Genomic DNA, 24156 nt, shown 5'->3' on the forward strand with positions numbered 1-24156 from the left:
TTGGATTGCATGCTTCCACAACAGTGACATCCTCAGTGTGTATGCGTGCACGCATGAGGGCTTATGTGTGTATGCACGGGTGACATCAAAGATGGAGAGACCAAGAGCTTCTCTGGAGCAGCAGGCCAGCAATGTCCTTCCCAAGTGGCAGGGGGTGACAGTGTGCCTCCTTGTCAGTAGCCTGTAGCTGAAGAAAGACCTCTACCTCACCCCCAATTTAAATCACCCTGTTCAGACCACAGGACTCCTGAATAGACTCTGAGGTCCTGGATCCATCTGGATCACGTCATCATGCACCCACGTATGTGTCCATATAGCCCAGGCCCTGAAACAAGTAATCGTTTAAAAAAATGACTTATGCTATTAACCTGGAAATAGGACTTAACCTAATGATATTAGGATAAGAAAACAAATATAAATAGTTCACCTTTCTCTGTTCCAAGAACCTGTATTGAATTAAAAAAAAACAAAACATTGAGTTACTCTTAGTGACAGAGAATTTTACATTATACTATGTATGTTTTTAGAGCAGTTGGTTAGTTTTTTTAGGATAGATTTTTAAAAATCTACGAATAATCCTCCAAAAGACTAAGCAAAAATAAAAATTTTATACTCTTTGTGTGATGTAACAGGCAAATATACAATCTGCTGATGGGACTATAAATTGCTTTGACTCTTGGAAACCAATTTAACCATAGCTATTAAGAGCCTTAGAAATACTCTTATTCTTATCCCCCAAATTCCATTGATGAGTTTCTTTTTCTTAGACAACAACCTGAAATCTGGATCAAGTTCCATGTACAAAGATGTGCAGTACATCATTACTTATAATATTGAAACACTGGAAACAATCTACATAAGCCTCTAAGTGAGAACTATTAAGTAATTTTTGGTGCTATACTCACTATTGGAATGTTAGAAATGCATTGCAAGTATTTACGTAGAGTATGGAATAAGATTACTCTGTAAGTATATCTCAAAGTTACATAAAATTGTTCAGGATTAAAAACTGGGCTTATGACATATTTTGTAGAAAAAAGGATTTGAAGAGATATGATAAAATATTATATTAATAGAGGTTGTGTTTAAGTGATGAAAGCCATAGTTAATTTTCTTTATACCTGTTTTGGAATTTTTATTTTTAAAAATTAGCATGAAAATATTCACAGTATTCTTGTTAAATGTAGCCATTTCTCTTCTCAAACATTTTCATTCTCTTTTTTTCCTTAATAGTAGTAGAATTCTTGATCATTCTTCATTATGAAAGTCTATGTGCTTATGGGACTTGTATTCTTGAGTCCTATTATATTCTTGAAGAATCAAAATGCCTTGCAAGAAGTATAGTATTTGCTGAAGTATTTACTTAACTGCAAATAATTTTCTAAAGTCCATTTCATGCATTGCATCAGCTGAGAAAGTCCACAGGTATCATTTGGACTATAGCTTCTTAACTTGGGGGATGCAAGAGGTCCTTGGATGGCCTCGAGGGGTCCATGAACCTTCTGACATGAAAAGCTAAATTTTTTTCCTCTATAAATATGTGCATTTTGTTTCCTGGGGTGAGGAAGTTTTATTATACCTTTCATCAAATTTTCAAAGAGGTCTGAGGTCCATGAAAAGTTAAAGCCAGTGGTTTGCAGATGAGGTCCGAAGAGGTGGTGCCATTTGCTCAGATTCTCAGAGTTATCTTGTGGCTGAGCTGACCCTGGAGCCCAGATCTCCTGACTCACATTGGCTTCATAGACAAGAATCACTTATCCATAAATAGCTTAGAGAGACATTGTACATCTTTTCTAAGGCTAACCAACAGACAAGCCCTTTTTTTTTTTTTTTTTTTTTTTTTTTTGTGGTACGCGGGCCTCTCACTGCTGTGGCCTCTCCCGTTGCAGAGCACAGGCTCTGGACGCACAGGCTCAATGGCCATGGCTTACGGGCCCAGCCGCTCCGCGGCATGTGGGATCTTCCCGGACCGGGGCACGAACCCGCGTCCCCTGCATTGGCAGGTGGGTTCTCAACCACTGCGCCACCAAGGAAGCCCAGACAAGCCCTTTTGTTTCAAAGAGCTTGGCATCCCCTAGTTTTCTGGAAAGAGGACATACATTTCATCATGGACAGCAAATAAAGGCAAAACTATAGGCTATGTAAAAAGGGTAATGAATGAATCCATTTTTATGGGTGGTTTGAAAGCTTCCCCACTGAGTCTTCCTCAGGACTTTGAACCTGGCAGTTCAAAGTGCTCAATCATTTGCGGCTGTGGTTCTCAGGCTTGTCAAAGGAGAAAGCCTTGCTGTAAAAATAGCCTGGAAGCCATCTGTCTGGGGGAGCAATTTTTTTTTATTGAATTGAGACCCAGCCAATATTTTGCTTGAGGACTCTGAATTTAAAATCAAATGCAATTAGAAAAATGGAGTGAAATCTCTCTAGTTTCCCTACTTTAACTTTTTTTTGGTTAGAAAATTAGCATATTCAAGTTAAATAGTAATGCCTTCTTTATTATTTCTCACCTTCCCTCCCTCTCATCCTTTCCTCCCTTCCTTTTTTTCCCCACTATTTCACCTCAGGGGTGCCTCTGTATTCTCTAGGGCAAAGTCATGGGCATGGGGCTTAGATCCAGACTCTGGGCTTTCTAGGGTGGCTCCATCTGCCAGCTGTGGGAACCCTGGCAATTCTTGTCACCTCTCTGAAGCTTCTTTTTCTCTTAGGGTTTGTTTTCTTTCTTTCTTTTTTTTTTTTTAAGAATTAAAGGAGACAATAAATTTCTACTTTTTGAGAACTATAAAGTGCTATGTGAATTTGAATTGGGGCAGGTGGCACATCATTTCTGCTGGAATGAATTCTGGTCCCCAAGATATAATTTGAGCAAGCACTTAACACTCACACAAGCATGGCATGTGCCCTATGAGATGGGCTTTTGGAATAGAGAAATGGCCTTGACTCTCAGCACAAACAAACAAAGAGGAAGTGTCTTGGCAAAAGATGAGGAGGAAGAACGTGTTTTTCCACTAGGCCTTGTTGTTCTTTAGATAATATCAACTTCTAGCAGAAGGCCAACCAAAGTTGCAAGAAAAACAAAGAGTCCTGCATGGTCCCTGCTGTTTAAGACTGACCTCTCCATTTCCTTCTTGCTTGTTTGTGATTGGTGGGGCTATTGTCCTTTTAGACTGACTGGTGAGTTATGGATATAGGTCATCTTGAGTAGCTGCCTACTCGGGACACATAAACCAACCCATAGGAAGAAAGAGGTGGAGTTCTTCTAGATGTGTGGGTTCCCCAGCAGCAGAGAACCACCCCAACTTTCTCCTTCCTGGTGGCACTTGGGAAGTCCAGCAACTCCCAGAAAAGGGTAAGCTGAGTGAAGTCTTGAACAGCGCCTCTCATTTAGCAGTCACGTGTTTTTCTCCTTGACATGATTGTCTTGTGGATTAGAGGTCATAAATATCTTGTTTGACAGACAAGCTAGAAATGTGACTCTTAATTTTAACATTGTCATAACACCAGAAAGAGAGAGAGAGAGACAGAGAGAGAGAGAGAGAGAGAAAGAAAGAAAGAAAGAAAGAAAGAAAGAAAGAAAGAAAGAAAGAAAGAAGGAAGGAAGAAAGGAAGGAAGGAAGAGAGAAAGAAAGAAAGAAAGAAAGAAGGAAAGAAAGAAAAAGAAAGAGGGAGGGAGGGAGGAAGGGAGGAAGGAAGGAAAGAAGAAAGGATGGAAGGAAGAGAGAAAGAAAGAGAAAAAAGAGGGAGAGAGAGAGGAAGGGAGAAAGGAAGGAAGAGAGAGAGAAAGAAAGAAAGAAAGAAAGAGAGGAAGAAAGGAAGGAAGAAAAAAGGGAGAAAGTAAAACCGAGCAGGAGCCTGTGGGGCTCCTGGGCACAGAAGCCTTTCTGTGTCCCCTGTTCCTTGTTCATAGGGAACAGACTCCAGACTCCATGACCTTCTCTGAGTCCCAAAGGGCAGATTCAAACAATTGCTAATCAGGGAAGGGAGGGGATACCGAGACAAAGGAGGAGCAGTCCAGAAACAATAGTGCAGCCTTGGGGCAGGGTCCTGGTTCCCCTCAAGGGATACACATAACACTATCTTTGACCTCTTCTGCAGAGCTAAAATCGCCAACAAACGGAAGATGTTAACTACTTGAAGGAGCATTCTTCATTCCAGAGAGAAGGTCACAATTTGATAACCTCGAAAACCACAGAAACATATCAGGAGACCACCTGAGGCCGGGTTAAAGGAATGCAGGGCCTGCCCACACCCTGATCCTTATCAGCAACCCTGCCCTTGAACTATTGCTATAAAAACTCCTCACCAAATCCTCCGGCGTTGGGACACACAGTTTTCAAGGGCAGGAGCCCACTGTGTCCCCCTTTGCCTGGCAAAGCAATAAAGCTATTCTTTTCTACTTTACCCAAAACACTGTCTCCGAGATTCAATTTGGCACTGGTACACAGAGTCTGAGTTTTCAACATCAAAAGAAAGAAGGAGAGAAAGAAAGAGATCAACCTTTACGTTCTAGATGATGTAAGAGCAAAGGTCAAATACTAAGATAAGAACCAAATCCCTTAGGAGGCCAGTGGGAGTGAAGTGAGGACCTACCATCTGCTTAAGGAACTTCTCTGGGGGCTTAAGAGAGTAAACATCTAAGAGGGCTCTAAGATAGTTCCATCTTACCTGATCTTCATGCCATTTACTGGGCCTCTACTGCTCACCTGGTCATTTACATGCTGACTCCGACTGACTGACTTTGTCACAACAGCTTTGCCAAGTTGAGGATACCCACCTCTATTTTTTTATTGGGAAAACAGAACAGAACGGGGTGGTTGGGTGGGGGCAGGAGGATTTGCCCAAGTTCACAAAGTAGTTGGTGGCAGAGCGGGAATCTAACTCAGGTCTGTGCAACTCTGTATCTCATATTCCTTCTACTCTGCAGTCCTGTCTCTCTTGTGAAGAACAAATAGCAAAGTATTACACAATTTCCAACATTTATTTCTGAAATGCTAGAGGCTGGAAGCCCTTGGTAGAAACCTGCTGTCCTCCATGGATCGTGGACATGGTCTTCTCATCACTGTACCAATAAACACAGAATATGGTGGCAAAATGGAATTTGATTTAAAATCTTGAGTTTACTTTGTTTTGCTTTAGTTTTATCACCTTTAAAATAGGGATATTAATACATATTGAGCATTTCTATTATGATAATTAAGTATCTTGCCAATCACAGACACTTTGCACAAAAATTCCCTTCTTTGTTTCTTAGGACACAATTGCTACTTACCTCACTTAAGTTCTTTAAGCTTATCTGTCTGCAAGGAAAAGAAGTATGGTGTTACATAAAATATAGTTCATAATGATCAAGATAAAATCATTCTGAGTCTTTAAAAACTCTTTGATTACATTTTCATTGCCAAATTAATAGCCCATAGTCCAGTGTGATATTTATCACTGTTCTATAAAATTAAAGCCTGTTTATTTTTCTCATAATTTTCTAAGCAGAAGAAGAAGTTATGAGCCAATATAAAAGGTGGTGACAGAAAGGACATGAATAAACTTGCTTCTCACTTTAAGAGAATTTAAATAACATCATCATTTCTCCTGACATTTGGTTTTCCATGTCAAGTTTCATTAGCACAGAAGGACCTGCTATTATTACCTTCATTTTAAAGCTCTTCATTTTTTGCTTTGAGGGAGTATAAAAGGTTTTAAATGTGAAGTTGTGGTACAGCTGGACCCCAGGAAGGCATGCATGAGAGAAAGGATGCTGATAATTAGAGGAGATCTGAGACAGGAAAAACACGAAACTGCATGATAGGGAAAGAATTCAACATGGCATTTGATAAAGTGGACATCAGACCATTGGAGGGGTCTCAGAAGAAACTCCAAGCCCTTCATTTATATTGACAATTGAGTCAATTAGCCTCACTAAACCTCATTTTTCTCATCTACAAAGTGGCACAGGGATATTCATCTTAGAGGGTTATTGTGACGATTGCTAGAGATAGAAAGGAAAATGTTGGGCATCTAGTGGGCACTATTGTCAGAATGTGGGCAAAGCCAGATGACGAGGTTATGAAGGGAGTTGGGTGGGTGACGTGCACATCTGTCCACCTAGGTCTGTCTGTGAAAAGACTGGAACTGAAGAGATGCCAGGAGATTAAGGCTGCAACAACAATCCTAGCTGAAGGCTGTTGATCTAGAGTTATAAAGGTCTGTCTGTAACAGGTAAGATGATCCCAGCAGCACACAGCACTCAGATGCTATACCCTGGTCTCAGATCTCCAAGCCAGAAGCAAGTGTACTGAGGTCCCACATTCTTTAACCTGTTTCATCAGTCCATCTGAGATAACACATCTTCACCCTGCCTCCTCCTTTTAACGGGGCAAGTGGAAGATAAAGAGGAACAATTAGAAGTAATAAAGTAGAACAGACACTCATAATATTAATTCTTTTGGGGTTAAATTGAGGCTAATCTCAGTGTTTTTAATGTTTAAGAAACTCTGGCATCTTAGGAATACTGATAGATTGGCCATGTGGCTTCAATTTAAAAGGGGTGATTGATTTTAGACTTGTGATTTTAAGCTAATAAGAGTCAAGCTATGTTCAACTCTATTTGCAAACCATTCAAACTGTTTAAGAGAACTTGAATTTTGCTATATTTATATATTAACTTTATTAGATTTATAAAAATGAAATGTTAAAGTTTTGCTTGTTAGGGTTTAAACCTGCCCTGTCAGCATTAGAGTACTTAAAAAATCAATTACGTTTAGTGAATAAAGGTATTTCAAATGTTTAAGGAGATTTAACTGAGTTCCTAAATGTCTTATGTCTTAACCTATGTAATGTAACAAGCAGAGTGACTGTCTCTCTGTTTAGGTAAAAGCACTCCACTTGTGAACCAAGCAATAGACTTTATAGATGGAAATTTGAGGCTTCAGGAAAGTTAGCCTTTGGAATTCGTAACTTTAAAAAAGGGTTGGATTATTAAGTGAGAACCCAAGTAATTTTAAGAAGTCCATTCTGTGCACAACAACCGTCCTTGGGCCTTGAAATGCCTGTGGTGACAAGACCCCCACGAGCTGGTTGCTCCCCTCACATGTAAAACGGAGGCCTTGGGCTTTAGGGGGTCTCTTCAATGAAATTTATGAAGACAGGGAGACCTGCACAAAGTGACGGAATGGCGGAGCAGGGTGGACTCTGGCCTCCTTCCCCATCACCACCCTTCCTCTATGAGAGCACCTTCCCACTCATAAGTCTCCCCATGATCGGCTGCTGGAGATGGCCAGTAAATAAAACATGGTCATTGATTACATAGAAGAAGTTTTCCACATCCTTTCCTGTGCAAAGTAGGTGCTCAGTGTGCATTTGAGGATAATGCCTTTCACTCTAAATATAGCCCTTCCTGAGCCTCTCTTAGTTTTTGGCTTAGTTTCAAATGAATTGGATTTGAGTCCTTGCTCTGTCATCTCTGAGCGCCATCTCACTCAATAAGTGAAATTTCCTCTCTGAAGCTTCATTTTACCACCTGTAAAATGGGTAAATGCAAACAGAAATAAAGAGGATTGATTAAGGTTCTCATGAAATAATATATGTGAAAGCTATTTGGAAAAAATAGCACCTTACATCTGCAGAACACTTTTAACAGTCACACCCTCTTTTAACTTAAACTTTTTGTTCTGACCTAATTGTAGGTCTCATGCAGTGGTAGGAAATAATACAGAGACATCCCATGTGCCCTTAACCCAGTTTCCCACAAAGGCAACATCTTGCAAAACTATGATGATAATAAAGTTTACACTTTAAAATCAATAGTTTCCATTCATGAGTGTGAATTTGTCTACCTTCTTTGTAATCCATACTTTCTCTCTTTTTATGGTTTCTTGATATGTATAATGATTTTTTCCACCACCCAAATCATCAGAATATGCATTTTTGTCACTAAGGTTGCTTGAACTGATGCAGTGTCAGCATTACTAGTTGAAAAGGTAAAACCATAGTTAGGCAAGTGAGTGTTTTGTTGGTAAAATATCACACACTTTATTTAAATTTTGGCTGAATCCCCCACCTTGGGCCACTGAATTTGCTGAAGTTTAAAGGAAATTTCATGGCTCGATGACCAGTCTGCAGTTCTATGTCCTCATCAGAAAATTAAGGTTTGTAGCATTGCTTTTTGCACAGCGCTGAGGACTCTAAAGTGGGCCATGTGTAGCTAGACCTACAGCAAATGATGATTGCTCTCATGATTTCTCAGGGTGAGTTTTATTTGGTGCATGGACCATGGTATTCAAATTACAATGGATACATAGTTGGAAACTTTTTTTTTCTTCTTTCTAATTATGTCAAGGAGACAGTTTCCATGTGGCGGTTAGTATATCCTAAACATCACTCTAACTTTACTTTTCTTCCCTTTTAACAGAGAAAACCTCCCCCAGGCTGAAAGTTTTGCTCTGAAATTATGTTGTGGTTGTTTATGGTGATGATATGTTTCCCTCTTAAATACATCTATTTAAGTAAAAAAAAAAAAAAAGCTGACAAAATATATAAAGTACATCATAATAATGACCCATAAGTGGTTGAGAATGTCTAACCAACATTCCCCAAACGTCAACGTTCTCTCCTAGTTTCAAATTGTGAATGAATGTTCTAAATGGCGTTTTCCTTAACTGAGGTGCTTCAATTCAGCAATTGTTTTGTGAAGTCAAGACTTAGCTATAAAATAGAGAAGGGCAGAGCTGGCAGAGACCAATGGGGGCTGAAACACAATAGCGGGGACCACCGCTGTCATCCACAGTGAGCACGGCCAATTGTAAGGCTGCAGCTGTCTTCACTGATGCAGTTGATCCCTGGACGTAAATCACAGCCTCCCAGGGAGGGCGATTCATCGCAGGGGCCTAGGGAGCAGCTGTTAGGAAGGCAGTGGGCACTATTCTTCCTGCGTTGGCCAAAGAAGCTCAGATCTCCAATCTTCTTTCTGTTTTCATGGAAAGTGAACCTTACAGCAGCCTCACGTGGTCATTCACATGTGGTCATTAGTAACAGCCATCTGACTACCTAGATGGGCCCAACTAAAAATGAATTGAAATCTCTCTTAAAGCAAAGCTCTCAGTTTCTTTGTTGGCAAATATTTTCTCCCATTCTGTGGGTTGTCTTTTTGTTTCGTTTATGGTTTCCTTTGTTGTGCAGAAGTTTTTAAGTTTAATTAGATTGCATTTTTAAAATTTTTGTTTCTATTTTCATTTCTTTAGCAGGTGGATTAATCTCCAACATATACAAACAACTCATGCAGTTCAGTAACAAAAAAAACAAACAACCCAATCAAAAAAATGGGTGGAAGATCTAAACAGACATTTCTCCAAAGAAGACATACACATGGCCAAAGGGCACATGAAAAGATGCTCAGTATCTCTAATTAGTAGAGAAATGCAAATCAAAACTACAATGAGGTATCACCTCACACCAGTCAGAATGGCATCATGAAAATATGTACAAACAATAAATGCTGTAAAGGGTGTGGAGAAAAGGGAACCCTTCTACACTGTTGGTAAGAATGTAAATTGGTACAGCTACTATGTAGAACAGTAAGGAGGTTCCTTATAAACACTAAAAATAGAGCTACCATATGACCCAGCAATCCCACTCCTGGGCATATTCCCAGAGAAAATCATAATTCGAAAAGATACATGCACCCCAATGTTCATTGCAGCACTATTTACAATAGCCAGGACATGGAAGCAACCTAAATGTTGATTGACAGAGGAATGGATAGAGACGATGTGGTACATATATACAATGGAATATCACTCAGCCATTAAAAACAACGAATTAATGCCATTGGAAGCAATGCGGATGGGTCTAGAGATGGTCCTACTGAGTGAAGTAAGTCAGACAGAGAAAGACAAATATCATATGATATTGCTTATATGTGGAATCTAAAAAACATGGTGCAAATGAACTTATTTACAAAACAAAAATAGAGTCACAGATGTAGAAAACAATCTTATGGTTAACAGGGGGGAAAGGGGGAAGAGAGATAAATTAGGAGCTTGGGATTGACATATATACACTACTGTATATAAAACATATAACTAATAAGGACCTATTGTATAGCATAGGGAACTCTACTCAATACTCTGTAATGATCTATATGGGAAAATAATCTAAAAAAAGAGTTGATATAGGTATATGTATAACTGATTCACTTTGCTGTACAGCAGAAACCAACACAACATTGTAAATAAATTATATGCCAATAAAAATTAAACAATAAAATAAAATAGAATAAAGCAAAGCTCTCTTAGTCCTCGTGGCATTCCCAGTGTCTTGCACTGGGCTTTGCATGTTTTTGCCCTCTCAACAGTCATATACCAACCCTATAACTTTGACCGAGTCACCTAACTTCTCTGAATCTTAATGACATTTTGTGCCCAGTGGGTAGGGAAGTGATTTTTACCAGGTTCTTATTATATGACTCTACTGGGCTGGGCACTTTGGCCTTTCCAAGCCTTAGAAAATCATACTTTATTGGGCTGCAGAAAGGATTCAATGAGATGAAATGTAACTATCCTCTGGTGAAGAGACCCAGCACAGCTCTCATCACATCTAAGAATGATTAAACACTGTAAACTACAACTAGAGACACTGCAAAGTTACAAAACACGAAAGTCTAAAGATTCCAACACCACTGACATGGCTGACAGTAGGCTGGTGTGATCCAGACAGCAGAGGGGCTCATCTGGAAATCTGGAGAGTATTATTTTAGACATTAGAAGCTTGGACACAGGCAGGTAAGGCCTAAGCACCTTCGAAGCTTGAGTGGCAGAAATATCCCTAGAATCTGGGTCCCTCTGGGCGCCTAGCCCTGGATGTACATCAGATTCATCTGGGGAGCTTTGAAAAATACTAATGCCCTCAATTAAAACAGATCCTGGAGAACAGTAATTTTTAAAAAGTTTACCTAATTATTTCAATGTAAAGCCAGGATGAGAAACATTGCCCTAGAATCTATAGCTTCTATTTCAAGACAAAATAGGGTTATGGGTGCCTAATTCTGTCGGGTACAGATGGGAGATGCTGTTTAAGTGTTTTTCTTTCTTCTTTCCTATGCTGTGACAGATATTATCCTAGTACTTTAGAAAAATCACATACCTCCTTACCACAATTCTATCTCATGGGGCTGGTTATTTTCTTTTTACCAATAAGGAAAGCAGGACTCAGAACTGTTTAAGAGCTTCCTGAAATTTTACAGCCAGAAGTGGCTCAGCAGGGATCCAAACCCCGTCCTGCTGGGTTCCCACATCCTACTCTTTCCAATGTAAAGAAACAGAAAGAAAATAAAAATCCTCTCTTCTCCACACTGAACAACCTCATCATCTTTGATATTTATTCATCCTATTTTCTTTTTTTTTTTTGCAGTACGCGGGTCTCTCACTGTTGTGGCCTCTCCCGTTGTGGAGCACAGGCTCCGGACGCACAGGCTCAGTGGCCATGGCTTACGGGCCCAGCCGCTCTGCGACATGTGGGATCTTCCTGGACAGGGGCACGAACTCGTGTCCCCTGCATCGGCAGGCGGACTCTCAACCACTGCGCCACCAGGGAAGCCCCATCTTATTTTCTATCTCCTTCTCTGAGTTTGGGCCAGTTCTTGTCATATTAGACGACTTGGTCAGGAATTTTAGGGACAATGCATTTCACATTTCCAATTCAGATGATGTTCTATTACTGTTGTTGTTTCCAAGACACTCATTCTTTGAAAACAGAAATCAAAAGAGAGGAAATCTGGTGACTCTTGGTCTGGCTCAGACCCTCTGGAAACTGCCTCGCGGGGTTCTAGGACATATGCATACTGCAGTGAGTTAGCCCCTCCTTTTGAGGTCAAAGGGACAGACTTCTTTCCAAATATATTATATGCGGTGGCAAAGGCACCAATAGAAAATGGCTCAAGGTAGTAACTGTAACACATGTTGGTAATAAATATGTGCTAGGCAGGTACTGATAAGCATCTTATTTAATTCTCACATTAGCCCAGGAGGTAGGCAGTAGGCATTATTCTTAACCTCACTTTACTGCTGAGAAAAGCCCTGGGCTTAGAGAAGCAAGTCATATGCCTTGGGGCAGAGTTTCCCAGTCTTTGGCCCACTGACCTTTTGGGTCTCATTACTCTTCGTTCTGGGGGAGTTCAGCACACTGCAGGGTGTTTGGCGGCATTCCTGGCCTCTACCCACTAGATACATCCCCAGCACTCAAGCTGTCACGACAAAATGTCTCCAGACACTATGAACTCCCCTGGGAGCAAAGACATTTCCGCCACCCCCCCCCCCCCCCCCCCCCCCCCGCTGCCCTTCCTCTGCTAGTTTATAAGAAGGAGAACCTGCGTTTCGAGATGGGGACAGGGGAGAGAGGAAATTGCACGAGGAAGAGCAGGAGAGGTTTCTGCATGGAAGATGTATGTTTGTGTGGGCTTCTAAAGGACAGAAAGGGAAGAGGCATTTGCCAAAAAAACTAAGGGGGAAATGGCATTTTCGGCTCTTTTACGTTCCGCCATCAGAACCAGTGATGAAAGGGTTTTCCACAGAAGTGCCAAATGTGCCTGATATTTTGAATTTCTGTATGCACGAGAAATGCTCACGGACGAAATAGTGCCCTGCACCTCACCGGCTGATCCAAGCTCGCAGTCAGAAAGCATCACTCACTCTGGGCAGCAACACGAGGGAAACACCAGTCTCTGTTTTGACTTCTAAAATAAGGTAATTTTGGAAATGTAAACTCTCTCGGGGAAAAGAAAAAGAGGTCCTTTCGTGTTTGTGACATTTTTTGATCAGAGCTGGCTGCTCGGCTGCCCGGTGCCCCATACATTTGGGAGCAGGGCTCTGGCATCAGCACTTAATACCAGAGGGTTGGATTTTTTATATTTCTTTGTCAAAAAGGCAATCATGTTTTTGACAAATGGGTTTTCACATGCGCGGTTATACTTCTCTGGCCTGGGAGATGGGAAGCTGCGTGCCGATATTGGTCCTCATACAGTCTGAACCCCTTTCAGTTCCGGCAATGATAACATTTTCTTTAATAACTAATTCACATCGTAAGTGAGCCATTCTTCCAGTAACTGATTTTATTACAAAGAAGGTGTATTTTCCATTAAGGAGTCAAACTACAGGTTTCTGAGGTGCTTTCCCTCAAGGTATGGGACGGCTGTCCCCACCACGTTGGGCAGCCCATTTAGAGAGGCGACTGGTTTGGTTATTGTTGCTCTCTTCCCCCTGCCCACCCGTTCCCTGGTCATCTCACCACCAGCAACAGCAAGACTCTCACCTGGACTCTCTCTGGACTTCGGCAAAGGTGCACCTCTGAGGGAAGAGTGGCTTGCTGCTCGCCGGCTCAGGAGGCAGGGGCTGGTACTTCTTTGGAAGAGTGATGGGCGGCCTGTGTGAAGAGTCACAGTGGGGACCTGAGAAGGTTTGCTGCACAGATGGCTCCTCAGACCTGGAATTCACACAGCCCTGCCCGCTGTGCCCTCAGCTTTGGGCTGGAAACATCAGTTTTGGGGGCGGGGGGTGGCAGCTCTCTATAGGGAGCTTCGAATGTCAGAATACTCATTCTTCTAATCAGCTTAAATCTCTCTCTTTGCAACTTGCCCTTTGGTCTGGTTCAATTTTTTAGAGTGTTATGTACTTTTCTATAGGGTGTCATAGCTTTATCAATCTGCCATCTGTTGAAGTTTTAGGAGGCCTGGAGTAAAAATATGATTACAGCCTTTCCTTTGCTCCAGACTAGAAGACATGAGCTTTTGAATCTCCCCAAAGAAATAGGAAAATGTTCCAAAGTCAATGGGTGCCTCACTCACCCATTTATTCACCCATGCCCTCACTCATTCACAAAGTGTATCGGGCACTGTTGGTAGATGCTGGAGATGCAGAAAGGAAAAAGACAGTCCTTGGCTCAAGATGCTTCCCTCTGGGAGGGCAGAGAGAGAAGTGGTGAGAAGATGACCAGCCAGGGAAGTAAGTGCTGTGATGGAGGTCCTCACGGGCCCAAGCAGAACAACAGAGTGACTAACTCAGAGCCTAAGAAATCAAGTCTGTTGCTTTTGCCTCCATATATGTAAGTATAATAATATTTGCATTTGTATATGTATTATATATATAAATATATATATACTTATATGATTATATACTTATGTACTCTAGGTCCCTTGAAGGCATTTCCCAGTGCCAGGACTCTCTGGCAGATTTCTGTACTAAAAGGAAGGAGAGATTTCTGTACTAAACAAAGGGAAAGAAACAGGAAGCAGGGAAGCAAGGCATTCATTAAAGATCGATAAGTGGAGGTAGATTGAATAGATGACTGTGAATGAATGTATGATTAAATGGATGAATGAGGCTTATTTAATCTTGTTCATTGACCAACTCATTAGCTTTCAGTATCAGATGTTTGTGTTTCTCTTTCTCAAATTATAGAACTAATCATTTAAGTATATAGCAAAACAAAGTTCTATTTTCAGTGTCTTACCGAGGAGGTGGTAAAGGAGTCTGCAAAAGGAAAGAGAATCAGAAATTAAAGTCCTGCTTCTTTGAGCAGAGCTAAATGGTTAGTGATTTTTTGGTTTACAGGTAGACATGACAAATCCCAACCAAACTTCTAGGATATATATTTCAAGTGCCACCTAAGCTTTCACATTGTCCATATTCCTATGCTTCTAAAACAAAGGGTGGGTAACAAATGCATTTCAATGCTTTTTCTTACCTTGTTTCCCTTTGTGGGTTTGTCTCCTAAAACATAAGAAGGAACATCAGTGAGTTTATGGAAAATGTCAACAAGCTATTTTCACATATGTTTAAATGGAAATCATTCCTCTTTGAATAATTTTGGTGATAATGCCAATGAACATTTGTTGAGCTCTTATTAGATACCCAGCACCATGCTAAATATTTTAGTTATGTGACCTCATTCAATCCTTGCCTTTGTTCTGGATGCAGAAACTGGGGTGTGGGGAAGTTAAGTACCTCACCTCCAGTCCCCCAGTTAGTAAATTGTAGAATGAAGATTTCATGGCATGTGGTGTGATCCCTAAGTTCCTCTCTTAACCATTAACTCTTGATTAACATTCTTTTATATATACAGTCATCTTATTAATTCAAGTCCCTGCCTCACACCTTCATCGGACATTTCCAAGCAGAGGAAAATAGCATCACGAAATTTTCCAGTTGGAAGGGTTTTCTAAGACGCCAGAAAACAACTGTTTTATTTTACGAATGATAAAGTTAAGGACAAACTCGGTAGGACAATTGCCCAAGACCACCCAATCCTAGAACAGCCTGAATGAGGCCCGGAAAGGATTTTGCCAACTTCTAGGTAGTTTTATTTCCACAATTCAATTCTACTCAAAGACAGTTATTGAGCTGCTACTCTGGACTGTGCACAGGACCAGGCACTAGGGATAAAAAAGACAAATACAACACGATCCTTCTCCTCAAGGTGTTTACAGTTGTTCTGTTTACAGGCCAAGTTCCAGGTTCTGGGGACATAATTGGAAAGGTGAGAGGCACTGTCTCTGCTGCCATAGGGCTTATAACTAAGAGGGTAGACATGCACTGAAAACACTATTAAAATCGTGATGATATTTTCAAGAAGAGAAGGGCATGGTATTGAAGGAACACACAGGAGACTTAAGTTAGTCTGGGGTGTCAGAAAAAGCTCTTTGAGGAAGCAATGCTCACGTATCTGTAAAAATGGATGTGACCTAATAAATGCTGCTTTATAGGGGGTGGGAGGAGTCAGTGAGACAATGTCTGTATCTTATTGTAGGAGACTTAAAACTCAACTGAGCACTGGCTGAGCCTCCTTTCCTTATTTGTGAGACAACAAGGTTGGATTAAATCTGTGTTTTTTAACTTTGCTATGAAGAGTCCATTGTGGTCCCCCTGAGGACTCCCAAGGAAACTGCAGGACTGCAGGATGGGGCGGCTGGTTTCTAGTTCATCACCCCATGTCACTGGCGGGACTCTACCTCCACTCACTTCCCACTGGATCTCCTCTTAAGATTTCTTTTGGGGAAAGGTCCAGCTGGCCAAAAACAGCACAACACAACATATACTGTCCTGGATGATTTTAAGGGTTCTTCCAGGTCTAAAAATAACTACTTCATTGAACAAAATTACCATTCTCCCTATTTTGTTCTTGGAAAACACTTTTAAACAGATAGGATAGACTTCTCTGCATGAATTCAAACACTGATGGAAGACATGAATCGTAGATGTTCCAGGCATTGTAAAAACACAAAATATGACCCAGAACGTATTTCAACAACTGTGGCCACCTAGTTAATGTTAGATCTTTGGTTATTTCAATGATATTACTAAAAAACTTAGGCCACAGGATGCTTCTTTAAGGCATGAAATTAGAAAACAAAACTAACTTGCCCTCATTTTATTGTGCATTGGCTTCAGCAGTAGAGCTCCCTGTGGAACTACCTTATGGCTTATTCTGATGACTTTCCCTGTGAAGCTAGATGTTGGCTGTCTAAGACATCTTTTTTCATAGCTACCACTATAACTATTGGGGATCAATTCAATTCACTGGAAAAAAAATTCAATAAAAAGACTGAGCATCTGGAATTCAATAGGAACATTCCATTTATTGCTTCAGAGATATGTATCCCATTTGCTTCAGTGACTGTGAGTTTAGAAAAGGACATCTATCTTGCTTTTATTCATTTACTTATTATTGAGGCTGTAGTGTATGTCAGGCATGGATTCATTTTTAATACATTTATTGATGTAGGTTTTGGGGAATATAATGTCAAAAAAAGTTGCTATTCCCATGTAAACTTACATTCCAGTGGTAGGAGATAGAAAAGAAATAAACAAAAGTATATGATGTCAGGTGATGACAGGTGCTACAAAGAAAAATGAAGTAGGGTGAGTGAGAGATGGCGGACGGGGCTACTATTTTTCAGACAGACCCCAGGAGGCCTTTGTGGATAGGTGATGAGAACAGAGGCTTGAAGAAAGTGAGGGAACACACCATATGAACACCTGGGCAAGAGTATCACTGACAGGGGGAGCAGCAAGTGCAAAGACTCAGAGGTGGGATGAGCACAAAGGGGCACTACTGTCCCCACGGTGGTGGTGGAGGGGTGCCCAGATCACACAGGGTCTTGTAGGCTGTGGTGAGAACTTTGCCTTAACGGTGGTGCATCTTTTCCCTACACCGTCTGTGAGTCGTGTACCTTCATTATGATGTAAGGTTTTCTCTGGCATCAGTTAGTATCCCCCTCATTTAAAAACTGTGTGTGGGGACTTCCCTGGTGGCGCAGTGGTTAAGAATCCACCTGCCAATGCAGGGGACACTAGTTTGATCCCTGGTCTAGGAAGATCTCACATGCCGCGGAGCAACTAAGCCTGTGTGCCACAAGTACTGAGCCTGTGCTCTAGAGCCTGTGAGCCACAACTACTGAGCCCACGTGCCCTAGAGCCCTCACGCTGCAACAAGAAAAGCAATGAGAAGCATGCGCACAACAACGAAGAGTAGCCCCTGCTCGCCGCAACTAGAGAAAGCCTGCACGCAGCAATGAAGACCCAACATAGCCAAAAAAAAAAAAGTTTAAAAAAAATGTGTGTATGCAGATTCCACTCCTGGGTATATACTCAAAGAGAAATGCAAACATACATCCATACAAAAACTTGTACATGAATTTTCATAACAGCAGTATTCGTAAAAGTCAAAAGGTAAGAAACCACCCAAATGTCCATCAACTGATGAAAGAATAAACAAGTATGTCTGTACTATGGAACGTTATTTGTCAGTAAAAAGGAATAAAGTACTGATACATGTTACAACATGGATGAACTTCTAAAACATTGTACTCAATGAAGGAAGTCAAAAGACTACATATTGGATGATTTCATTTATATTTTAAAAATCTAGAATGGGCAAACCCATAGAGATTGGAAGTATATTAGTGGTTTCTTGGGGAAGGGCAAGGGTTGAGGAACGGCTTCTAATGGATACAGGCTTTCTTTTTCGGTGATAAAATTTTCTAAACTTAGATTGTGGTGATAGTTGCAGAATTCTATGAATATACTAAAGTCATTGAATTGTACATTTTAAATTAGTGAATTTTATAGTATGTGCACTGTATCTCAATAAAGATGTTTAAAATATTTTTTAAAATGTGTTTCTGATATTATATGCAATATCAAAAATCCTGAAGCCTTCAGCTATGTCAAATATATCTAACAGCAGTAATTTATGCCATGAGCTTCTCTTATTTATTGCTTAGATAACTGAAATGTTATAGACTAAGAGGTAGAAACGAACTTCAGGGACTCCACGAGGGAGAAAACTAGATCAAACAGGTGAAATAACTTGTCATACTGTCATACAGCTTTGATAATAATTCAGATAAAATTCAACCATATTTTTTTTGCAGGGGTGGGGCTTGTTCAAGAAAGTAATAACAACTCAGGTATTTGACATACTGGAAGAAGATGAGATTTGGAGCTGAGTTTCTTGAATTTGAACCTTGATTCTGCTACTATTATGGGTAGGGTCAAGGCAGGATCTCAATAAATATTAATGAAATAAACAAATGGATTGAGGAACGGTTGCAATTTCTCATCTGGAAAAGTGAGACATGGTTACTCATACTTCATGGGACTTCGTATGTGGAATAAATGAATTGATGAAGTTCACGTGATGGCTTTGAATGCATCCCCACTGTAACTAGTATTATTGTGTAATGGAAGATTAGAGGGAAAATGGCAATCGACCCTCCTGAGGAGGTACACAAATACCCCAAATGCTATGAAAAATTCCCTGTCCCATCAGAAGACCCAAACAGTTTTTATTCGAGATAGTTCGCATCTTGACATTCAGTCAAGCAGTTTTCACTAGGAGGAGGCTGGCATGCTCGCCATCTGTTGGCTGCATGTGTAATTAGCACCATCTGCCGAGACTGTGTCCTTATTTTGCTCTTCAGTCTGCAGTAAGGCAGTTTTCACTTCTGCTGAAAAATGTATTGCTTCTTGGGAGATAATGTAGTGAGCTGAACACAGCATTGCTGTAGAATCTATTACCTCCATAACTTGTTAGGGTGAAGTCATGAACAAGTTCTCAACCTCAGAGGGTTCTGTGAAGTTAGAGTATCGCGAGACCTGCATGTGGCATTTCGGGGTGGGGGTGGGGGGCTGGGAGGGTTACTGGTGCCAGCTTATAGGAGCTGGTTGTTAATTTTTCAAGATTTTGCCATGCAGGTGTTAAACACGGCCATTATTAAAAAAATAATTATGTAAATGTACACTTAAGTTATTTCAAAAACAAAGGTAGCATCAGCTCAAAACTCATGACTTCCTAGTTATTCTACCACATTTATCTGTGCTGTTGAAGTTATTTACCTCTACTGTGTCTATGATGGAAATACTAAAAAATGGTATCTCTTCCCAACTACCTGTTCAATGATCATGTTGGTAGCTTGAAATCTACTGTAGGGGAAGTATTTACACCATGGAAATTGGCAAATGCTGCAAATTAGGGTTTGATTTATTGCTTTACGGCTTGTCTATACTTAAAGAGATGGAGAAAATGTTGACAAAGCAAATTAAATATAAAAGTGTGTTGTGTCTGTATGTTGTTGCATTACATTGTAAAAAGAGGAAAATTGAGGAAATATACTTCTGATATTGAAAAACTGTCATCTGACTCAGCTAAGAAGCTGTTCATGTAATTACATCAATTGCAATCATCATTTGGCTGCAGATACAAGAGTTTAGAAAAAATCAGTGAAAGCACTCTGTGAAAATCAATTGGCTATATAAAATTTATGACAGAGTGTTGTATATTTTACTATTATTTTAAAACTCTGTGCTATATACATCCTTTTATCAGTAAAATTTATAATAGGTCTATATATGCATGTATGTACATACTATTTTTTTGAGGTGCAACATTTTCTTTAATATGTCTGTGGTGAGCATAATTACTTTTTTAAAAAATAAAGACTATTTTTTTAGAGCAGTTTTAGGTTTACAACAGAATTGGAAGGAAGGTACAGAGATTTCCAATTTATCACCTGCTCCCACACATGCATAACCTCCCCCATTATCAACATCACTAGCCCAAATGTTACATTTTTTACCAAGGATGAAGCTACATGGATACATCATAATCACCCAAAGGCCATAGTTTACCTAAGGGCTCACTCTTGGTGTACATTCTATGGGTTTGGACAAATGTATAATGTACTTATCATTATAATACCATACAGAGTATTTTCACTAAAAATCTTCTGTGCTCTATGTATTTATCTCTCTCCCCGACTCAGACTCTTGGCAATCACTGAACTTTTTACTGCCACCATAGTTTTGCCTTTTCCAGAATGTCATATAGTTGGAATCACATAATATGTAGCCTTTTCAGATTGGCTTTTGTCACTTGGTAATATGCATTTAAGTTTCCCCCATGTATTTTTGTGTTTTGATAGCTCATTTCTTTTTAGCACTGAATAATATTCCACAGTGGAATGTCTGGATTGTACCACAGTTTATTTATTCATTCACCTACTGAAGGACATCTTGGTTGCTTTCAAGTTTTTGGTAATCATGAATAAAGCTGCTATAAACATCTGTGTGTAGGTTTTTGTGTGGACATAAAATTTCAATTCCTTTGGTAAATACCAAGGAGTGTGATTGCTGGATCACATGGTAAGAGTATGCTCAGTTTTGTAGGAAACTGCCAATCTGTCTTCCAAAGTGGCTGTACTATCTTGCATTCCCACCAGCAGTGTATGAGAGTTCCTGTTGCTCCACATCCTCACCAGCATTTGCTGTTATCAGTGTTTTGATTTGGGCCATTCTAATAGATGGATGGGGTATCTCATTATTGTTTCAATTTACATTTCCCTGGTGACATATGATGTGGAGCATGTTTTCATATGCATATTTGCCACCTGTATGTCTTCTTTGGTGAGGTCTCTGTTGAGGTCTTTGACACATTTTTTTTTTCCCCCATTGGGCTGTTTGTTTTCTTTTTGTTGAGCTTTAAGAGTTCTTTATATAGTTTGGAGAATAGTCTTTTATCAGATGTTTCATTTGCAAATATTTTCTCTCAGTCTGTGGCTTGTCTTTTTATTCTCTTATATTGTCTTTTGCAGAGCAGAAGTTTTAAAATTTTGATCAAGTTCAGCTTATCAATCATAGATCATGTCTTTGGTGTTGTAACTAAAAAGGCATCACCATACCCAAGGTTATCTAGGTTTTCTATGCAATCTTCTGTGAGTTTTATAGTTTTGATTTTTAATTTAGGTCTATGATGCATTTCAAGTTAATTTTTGCAAAGGGTGTAAGATCTGTATCTAGATTTATATTTTTGTAGGTGGATATCCAATTGTTTTAGCACCATTTGTGGAGAAGACTACCTCTGCTCCATTGTATTGCCTTTGCTTCTTTATCAAAGGTCAGTTGACTCTATGGGGGTCTATTTCTGGGTTCTCTCTTCTGTTCCACTGATCTATTTTTCTAGTCCTTCATTAATACCACACTGTCTTGATTTATAGCTTTATAGCTTTATAGTAAGCCTTGATATTGAGTAGCATCAGTCCTCCAACTTTGTTCTCATACCTTTTTTTCAGAGATTTGGATATTAGACATTTACCACTGCTTGTGATCTGGTTTTAGTGCTACTACTGATGTGCCACGTGACTTAGTACAAGTTGTTTGGCTTCTCTGAGCTTTGGTTTCCTCATCTGTGATTGAAATGGTTGGAAGAGAAGATATGTGGGTTCCAAGAATTTGTTTCTTGATAGAAGGGACAATGATGCAATAGAGTGGTCACAAATGGGATCTTTGAAATCATTCGTGTTGGGTTCTAATCTCCCCTCAATCACTTACTGAGTAATCTTGGGCACATTATTTAAATGTTCTGGGCTTGTTTCCATGTCTGTAAAATGCAGATAATGAAGTGCAGTTCCTTGGATGGCCAAGCTTAAATAAAATGATACTTGTTTTTCAATTAGCTCCTAGTCAATTTGTGCTAAATATACGCAATACCCTTTATCTATGAAATATGATCATCACAATCAACGCTTTTGGAAACATACCATCCGTGTAATGTTCTGTAATTAGAGACATAGACTCTGAACAAAATTGGATAAAACCTGGCCTCAGTCGCCGTATTTATTATGTCTAAAACTTTTATGATGTATAAAAGTGAACCTTCAGGATTTCACGTCCTGATGATTAATTGCGGAAGCGTCCAAAGAAGCAACTTACGATCCAAGTGGCTAGCGCGTATTTCACAAGGCCTGTTTGAGAAACCTCTCCACGTCTGTGGAAACTTTCAGAAATTACTTCCAGCAGTAAATTGCTGAAACCATTCTTTGGGTTGAGTGGGGAGGGATTAAGTTAGGCGAAGCCAAGGATGTGGGAGGGACCTGCCAGATTTAACAGTTCCTCAAATAAGGTTGGAAAGTGCAGTTTCTTAGGAACATGTACGTCAACAGCTGCACCTTGTTAGTGACAGATGTGGGATGGAAGCATCTTTCTTAAACAAGCCCAGGAGACATCTTTTCCGCTGACCTGTGTGTCTCAGGAAAGGTGGGCAGGCAGGGTGAAGGGAAGGACTGAGGCTTCAGAGGCGATGACATGGGCAGTGGGGTGGGTGGATTTGTATGTATGGACCATATCCATGGATTCACAAAATGCTAGAGGCCGTTGTGTTCTCCCATATTTCTATAGATGGGATATTAAGGGCCAGTAAGGGAATATCATTTGCCTAAATTTGTAACGGAGCAGGACCCTACGGGATCTTCCTGGGACAGGCCTTCCGGCATATCCTCTGCTTTATCTTCTCTGTGAAGTACATAGATAAGAGTATTTGATGCACATTTCCTGAGTTTTTTTTACGGATGTGAAAACCTTGCACCACACGGAAGATGTTAACTACTTGATGACCATGAGCACACAGCCCCCAGGCCTCCTGGAGCCTAAGGACTGATAATGTTAACCCCTGTGACACTGCCCTGTTCCTTCACCATCGGCCAATCAGAGAACTGTGCATGAGCTGATCACACACCCTGTGACCGCCCACCCCCTCACCTGGCTTTTAAAAATGCTTTGCTGAAACCCTTAGGAGCTCGAGGTTTTTTACAGGATGAGCCACCAGTCTCTTTGCATGGCCCTGCAGTAAACTTTTTTCTGCTCCAAACTCCTATGCTTCAGTTTGTTTGGCCTTCCTGTTCATCGGGCACGTGAACTTGCACTCACAAATTCATAACACAGACAGAGACAGAGCCAGAAGCAGCCAGGCTTCTTGACTTGCCTCTTGCGGGCCTCTACCTAATGGGATCACATGGCTGAGGATCACAGGCTCGTCTCTAGTTGGTCCTATGACAGCCTGCCGTGCTTATCTAATACGCTTTTATTAAAATGGGTTAAATTTTAGAGTTACTTTAGTGTTTACCATGCATCCACTATGTGCTCAGCTCGGTGCTATGTGTTTGCTGCAAGGAAAACAATGTTTAGTAAACTTTGGTCTTTGTGATTGAGGAGCTTATTTTTATATTCATTGACAACAGATTTATTGTGTATGCTCCACACCAAAGTAGATAGAGCATGAGATGGTTTCAGCCTACACAGAGAGGCAGGAATACATTCCAGTGTAGGGAGAATGGCAGAGGGTAAAAGAGGGAGGAATGAATTCCAGAAACCATTAGTTCAGGTCAGTATCCCTTTGTCAAGTGTCCATCACGTGTCAATAACCATGCTATAGGATTTGCGTTGGTTATAAACTTTAAAACAGACAGATGTATTACAATGTAGGTGCGTTTCCTCCCTTTTAGAGATAAGGAAACAAACTTAGAGAGGTTACGTTCCTTGTAGATTTCACATTTGGAAAGCGGTAATGCTGGGATTTGAACGCAGGTCTCCTTGTCCCCAAATCTAACATTCATGCAACCATATTTTAGCTGCTGCTACATCTCAAACATAATTAACTTCCCCTGAGGTCATTGTCTCACGCCTCAGCCCAATGTCCGTTGCTGTGTGAATCCTTCCTAGGATTCACAGTTCTTCTGCAGGGGCCGAATTAAGTATGTATGTACTTTTTTGAGTTCCAACAACACTTCGTATAGACCCGACCAGACTGTGGACTCCTCGTGGTCTAAGGTCTTCTGTGACTCAGTGC

The 24156-nt window shown here is 40.4% G+C and overlaps 1 protein-coding gene across 1 annotated transcript in view; it reads right to left on the reverse strand.

Moving 5' to 3' along the window:
- Nucleotides 1–24156, reverse strand: part of CLNK (cytokine dependent hematopoietic cell linker) — a 182749-nt gene that overhangs the window by 30564 nt on the left and 128029 nt on the right. Inside the window, exons 9-13 of the mRNA XM_019928012.3 lie at nt 14722–14747; nt 14488–14507; nt 13291–13401; nt 5264–5291; nt 428–446 (exon numbers count right to left, since the gene is read on the reverse strand). Coding sequence (XP_019783571.2) covers nt 428–446; nt 5264–5291; nt 13291–13401; nt 14488–14507; nt 14722–14747 — 204 coding nt within the window. The remainder of the gene's footprint in view (nt 1–427; nt 447–5263; nt 5292–13290; nt 13402–14487; nt 14508–14721; nt 14748–24156) is intronic.

The sequence above is a fragment of the Tursiops truncatus genome, chromosome 5 (assembly GCF_011762595.2).
Source record: "Tursiops truncatus isolate mTurTru1 chromosome 5, mTurTru1.mat.Y, whole genome shotgun sequence".
NCBI classification, from domain to species: Eukaryota; Metazoa; Chordata; class Mammalia; order Artiodactyla; family Delphinidae; genus Tursiops; species Tursiops truncatus.